Here is a 6,000-nt window from a genome sequence, read left to right as displayed (position 1 = left end):
TCCCTGTTGACCTGGGGGGGTCTGTGTGTATCTGGGGGGGTCTGGGGGGGTCTAGGGGGGTCCCTGAGGATTTGGGGTCCACCCTGTGACCCCCCCATGTCCCCTCCAGGCCATCCTGCACCAGGAGGGGCACAGGGGCTCTGGGGGCCTTTGTGGGGTCCCTATGGACCTGGGGGGGGGTCTGTGTGTATCTGGGGGGGTCCCTGAGGATGTGGGGACCCCCCTGTGACCCCCCCATGCCCCCCCCAGGCCATCCTGCACCAGGAGGGGCACATGGACGACGCTCTGACCCTCACCCGCTCCCAGCACCAGGAGTCGCAGGCGGCGCGGATGGTCTTCAGCACCACGGGGCTCTACGGGGCCTTCATCAGGTCTGGGGGGTCCTGAGGGGGTCCTGGGGGGTCCTGGGGCGTCCTGGGGATGGTCTTCAGCACCACGGGGCTCTACGGGGCCTTCATCAGGTCTGGGGGGTCCTGAGGGGGTCCTGGGGGGTCCTGGGGGGTCCTGGGGATGGTCTTCAGCACCACGGGGCTCTACGGGGCCTTCATCAGGTCTGGGGGGGCCTGGGGGGGCCTGGGGGGTCCTGGGGGGTCCTGGGGGGTCCTGGGGATGGTCTTCAGCACCACGGGGCTCTACGGGGCCTTCATCAGGTCTGGGGGGGTCCTGGGGGGGTCCTGGGGGGTCCTGGGGGGTCCTGGGGATGGTCTTCAGCACCACGGGGCTCTACGGGGCCTTCATCAGGTCTGGGGGGTCCTGGGGGGGTCCTGGGGATGGTCTGACCCCCCCATGACCCCCCCAGGAGCCTGGCTATATATGGGATATTTTCTCTGGGATGTGAGGGGTCTGTGTGGAACAAGGGGAGTCCCTGGGGGGTCTCTGGGGGTCCCTGGGGGTCCTTGGGGGTCCCTGGGGGTCCGTGCCGGTCTGACCCCCCCCGTGCCCCCCCCAGGAGCCTGGACAGCCTGCAGGGCCGCCCCCGGGGGTCTCCCCCCCCCTCCCTGCCCATCGCGGGGATGATCCTGAGCCTGCGGGACCTCATCGGGTACCTGGAGCCGCCTCCCCCCGAGCTGCGGCACGAGCAGCGCCAGGCCCGGCTGCGGGCACTGCGGGGCCGCCAGAGCCTCTTCCAGCAGGAGGTGAGACCCCCGGGACCGCCCCCAGGGAGGAGGGGATCCCTGAGACCACCCCAAAACAGCAGGGACCCCCGGGACCACCCCAAAACAGCAGGGACCCCCGGGACCGCCCCCAGACAGGAGGGACCCCCGGGACCACCCCCAGACAGGAGGGACCCCCGGGACCGCCCCCAGGGAGGAGGGGATCCCTGAGACCACCCCAAAACAGCAGGGACCCCCGGGACCACCCCAAAACAGCAGGGACCCCCGGGACCACCCCCAGACAGGAGGGACCCCCGGGACCGCCCCCAGAGAGGAGGGGATCCCTGGGACTGCCCCCAGACAGGAGGGACCCCCGGGACCGCCCCCAGACAGGAGGGACCCCCAGGACCACCCCAAAACAGCAGGGACCCCCGGGACCGCCCCCAGACAGGAGGGACCCCCGGGACTGCCCCCACAGCTGGAGGGACCCCCAGGACTGTCCCCACATAGGAGGGACCCCCGGGACCACCTCCACAACTGGGGGGACCCCCAAGACCAGTCCCAAATCTGGGGGTCGTGGGGGGGTCCTGGAGATGGGCGGGGTCACAGGGAGGGGTGGGGGGGCTCTGATGTGCCCCCCGTGTCCCAGGGGGTGCTGACACCGTCCCAGTTCGGGGGTCTCAGGATGCTGCAGGGTGGCTCAAGGGGGTCCCAGGGTGGGTGTCCTGGTTATGGGGGTCCCAGGGGGGTTCTGGAGGTTCTGAGGGGTTCTGGGGGTCCAGGGGGGGGTTATGAGGGTCCGGGGGGGGTCTCTGACGAGCCCCCCCGTGCCCCAGGGGATGCTGACCCTGGTGCTGAGCTGCATCGACCGGCTGAGCGCCTACAGCACCGCGGCGCAGTTCGGGGAGGGGTGGGGGGTCCTGGGGGGGTTATGGGGGGGTTCTGGGGGTCCCAGGGGGGTTCTGGGGGTCTCTGACAAGCCCCCCCGTGCCCCAGGGGATGCTGACCCTGGTGCTGAGCTGCATCGACCGGCTGAGCGCCTACAGCACCGCGGCGCAGTTCGGGGAGGCCGCGGGCGAGGAGGCGGCGGCGGCTTGGAAGGAGATCGTGAACCTGCTCTACGAGCTGCTGGGTGGGGCTGGGGGCACGGGGGGGCTCCGGGGGGGGTGTGGGGTGTTATGGGGCAGCTATGGGTGCTATGGGGCAGGGATGGGTGTTATGGGGCAGGGATGGGTTCTATGGGGCAGGTGTGGGGTATGTGGGGTGGGGTGGGGGCTGTGGGGTGGGAGGTCGAGCTGCTCTACGAGCTGCTGGGTGGGGCTGGGGGCACGGGGGGGGGGCTCCGGGGGGGGGTATGGGGTGTTTATGGGGCAGGTATGGGTGTTATGGGGCAGGTATGGGGTCTGTGGGGTGGGAGGTCAAGCTGCTCTACGAGCTGCTGGGTGGGGCTGGGGGCACGGGGGGGTCCTGTGGGGCAGGATGGGGTGTCTGTGGTTCTGGGGGGGCAGGATGGGGTATCTGTGGGGTCCTGTGGGTCCGAGGGTGTCCATGGGGGTCCTTGGGGTAGTATGGGGTATCTGTGGGTCCGGGGGTGTCTGTAGGGTAGGATGGGGTATCTGTGGGGTAGGATGGGGTATCTGTAGGTCTGGGGGTGTCCGTGGGGGTCCGTGGGGCGGGGCTGTGGGTCGCTGACCCCCCCGTGTGCCCCCCCAGCCTCGCTGATCCGGGGTAACCGCGCCAACTGCGCCCTGTTCTCCACCAACCTGGACTGGCTGGTCAGCAAACTGGACCGGCTCGAGGCCTCCTCGGGTCAGTGGCCTGGGGGGCTCCCGGGGGGCTGGGGGGGCTCCTGGGGGGCTCCCGGGGGGCTCCTGGGGGAGCTCCTGGGGGGGCTCCTCTGGGGCTGGGGGGGCTCCTGGGGGGCTGAGGAGGGGCCTCATGTGGGGCTCGTGCTGCTGGAGACGCTCCCGTGGGGCTGAGGAGGTTCCTGCGGGTCTGGGGTCCCTTCCCTGGGTGTGGGGTCCCTCCTGTGGGTCTGGGGTCCCTCCTGTGGGTGTGACCCCCAGGTGTGTCCCCCCCCTCACAGGTATCCTGGAGGTGCTGTACTGTGTCCTGATCGAGAGCCCCGAGGTGCTGAACATCATCCAGGAGAACCACATCAAGTCCATCATCTCCCTGCTCGACAAGCACGGCCGCAACCACAAGGTGGGTCCGGGGGGGGCCTGGCAGTGCCCAGGTGTGCCCAGCTGTGCCCAGGTGCTCCCAGGTGTGCTCAGGTGTTCCCAGGTGTGCCCAGGTGTGCTCAGGTGTGCTCAGGTGTGCCCCCTGCGCAGGTGCTGGACGTGCTGTGCTCGCTGTGTGTGTGCAGTGCCCAGGTGTTCCCAGGTGCTCCCAGGTGTGCCCAGGTGTGCCCAGGTGTGCTCAGGTGTTCCCAGGTGCTCCCAGGTGTTCCCAGGTGTTCCCAGGTGTGCCCAGGTGTGCTCAGGTGCTCCCAGGTGTTCCCAGGTGTGCTCAGGTGTTCTGAGGTGTGCCCAGGTGTGCCCAGGTGTGCCCAGGTGTGCTCAGGTGTGCTGTCCCACAGGTGCTGGACGTGCTGTGCTCGCTGTGTGTGTGCAGTGCCCAGGTGTTCCCAGGTGTTCCCAGGTGTTCCCAGGTGTTCCCAGGTGTGCCCAGGTGTGCTCAGGTGTGCTGTCCCACAGGTGCTGGACGTGCTGTGCTCGCTGTGTGTGTGCAGTGCCCAGGTGTTCCCAGGTGTGCTCAGGTGTTCCGAGGTGTTCCCAGGTGTTCCCAGGTGTTCCCAGGTGTGCCCAGGTGTGCCCAGGTGTGCTCAGGTGTGCCCCCATGCAGGTGCTGGACGTGCTGTGCTCGCTGTGTGTGTGCAACGCCGTCGCCGTGCGCTCCAACCAGAACCTGATCACGGAGAACCTGCTGCCGCGGCGGGACCTGCTGCTGCAGACGGGCATGGTCAACCACGTCACCAGGCACGGGGTCTGGGGGGATCTGGGGGGTCCGGGGGGGCTTGGGGGGGTCTGGGGGTCACTGAGTTGCCCCTGGAAGCCACTGAGATGTTCCCGGGGGTCTCTGGGGCTAGTCCTGGGGGGTCTCTGGGTGCCCCTGGGGTGGGTTTGCTGGTTCTGGGGGTGGGTTTTGGGGTCTCTGGGTGCCCCTGGGGGGTCTCTGGGAGCCCCTGAGGTGGGTTTGCTGGTTTTGGGGGGGGTCTCTGGGAGCCCCTGGGGTGGGTTTGCTGGTTTTGGGGGCGGGTTTTGGGGTCTCTGGGTGCCCCTTGGGGGTCTCTGGGAGCCCCTGGGGTGGGTTTGCTGGTCCTGGGGGTGGGTTTTGGGGTCTCTGGGTGCCCCTGGGGTGAGTTTGGTGGGTCCTGGGGGGGGTCTCTGGGTGCCCCTGGGGTGGGTTTGCTGGTTCTGGGGGCGGGTTTTGGGGTCTCTGGGAGCCCCTGGGGTGGGTTCTGGGGGTCCCTGACCCCCCCTGCCCCGCTGCAGCATCCGGCCCAACCTGTTTGTGGGGACGGCGCCCGGCTCGACGCAGTTCCGCTGCTGGTACTTCGAGGTGTCCGTGGAGAGGGTCCAGCCCTTCGTGACCCCCCAGCCCACCCACCTGCGCGTGGGGTGGGGGGCTGCGGGCTCCTTCCGCCCCGCCCCGGGGGGGGGCTCGGGCTGGGGGGGCAACGGCGCCGGAGACGACCTCAACTCCTTCGCCTTCGACGGCCTCCACCTGTGGACAGGTGAGGGGGGAACACCCCCATGGGACCCCCTCAGAGCCCCCTCAGAGCCCCTGACCCCAGTAAATCCACCTGTGGACAGGTGAGGGGGGAACACCCCCCGGGGCCCCCTCAGAGCCCCCTGACCCCAATAAATCCATCTGTGGACAGGTGAGGGGGGGAACACCCCCCGGGACCCCCAACCCCCCTGACCCCCCTGACCCCAATAAATCCACCTGTGGACAGGTGAGGGGGGCACCGGGAGCACCCCCTCAGAGCCCCCTCAGAGCCCTTGGCCTAACCCTAACCCTGACCCCAATAACCCACCCTGACCCCAATAACCCACCCTGACCCCAATAACCCTCCTAACCCCAATAAACGCCCCCTGACCCCAATAACCCCCCCTGACCCCAATAACCCCCCTGTGCCCCCCAGGGGGGGTCCCCAAGGCCGTGGGGTCCCCCCACCGGCGCGCCCTGGCCGAGGGGGACGTGGTGAGCTGCTGCCTGGATTTGGGGGTCCCTGACCCCAATAACCCCCCCTGACCCCAATTACCCCCTATATTACTCCCAGGAGGGGTCCCCAAGGCTGTGGGGTCCCCCCACCGGCGTGCCCTGGCCGAGGGGGACGTGGTGAGCTGCTGCCTGGATTTGGGGGTCCCCAGCGCCTCGTTCCGCCTCAACGGGGCCCCCGTGCAGGGGGTCCTCGAGGGCTTCAACCTCGACACCCTCTTCACCCCCGTGGCCAGTTTCTCGGCGGGGGTCCGGTAAGGGGGGGGGACACCCCCAAAACTGGGGGGTGGGAACCCTAAAAGGGGTGCTGGGACCCCAAACTTGGGGGTGGGAGCCATAAAGGGGGTGCTGGGACCCCTGACTGGGGCTGGGAGCCCTAAAGTGGGTCCTGGGGGAGCGGGACCCCTAAACGGGAGAGATCGGGACCCCTAAAAGGGGGTGCTGCGGGGGGTCCTCCCGTTTATGAGGAGTCTGGGGGTCCCCGGGAGGGTCCCCGGTTCTGGGGGGGTCCCTGGGAGGGTTCCCTGTTGGTCTGGGGGTCATGGAGGGTCCCTGTGCCCCCCAGGCTGCGGTTCCTGCTGGGGGGGTCCCTGAGGGTCCCTGTGGGTTCTGGGGGTCCCTGGGGGGGTCTCTGAGGGGGTCCCTATGGGTCTGGGGGTCCCTGATGGTCCTTGTCCCC

General features: G+C 69.2%; 1 protein-coding gene across 1 annotated transcript in view; it reads left to right on the top strand.

The window, feature by feature from the left end:
- Positions 1-249: 249 nt before the first annotated feature.
- Positions 250-6,000, top strand: part of LOC127465825 (ryanodine receptor 1-like) — a gene marked incomplete at both ends in the record, with an annotated part of 28,418 nt that continues 22,667 nt past the window's right edge. Inside the window, 10 exon segments of the mRNA XM_051776352.1 lie at positions 250-371; positions 950-1,136; positions 2,091-2,226; positions 2,808-2,903; positions 3,181-3,299; positions 3,676-3,757; positions 3,916-4,075; positions 4,592-4,833; positions 5,245-5,315; positions 5,454-5,575. Coding sequence (XP_051632312.1) covers positions 250-371; positions 950-1,136; positions 2,091-2,226; positions 2,808-2,903; positions 3,181-3,299; positions 3,676-3,757; positions 3,916-4,075; positions 4,592-4,833; positions 5,245-5,315; positions 5,454-5,575 — 1,337 coding nt within the window.

Source organism: Manacus candei, unplaced genomic scaffold (assembly GCF_025592945.1).
Source record: "Manacus candei isolate 608988 ecotype Guabito, Panama unplaced genomic scaffold, ASM2559294v1 h1tg000499l, whole genome shotgun sequence".
Lineage (NCBI taxonomy): Eukaryota > Metazoa > Chordata > Aves > Passeriformes > Pipridae > Manacus > Manacus candei.
Note: the sequence above shows the minus strand (reverse complement) of the source record. Positions and strands in the feature narration are given on the sequence as shown.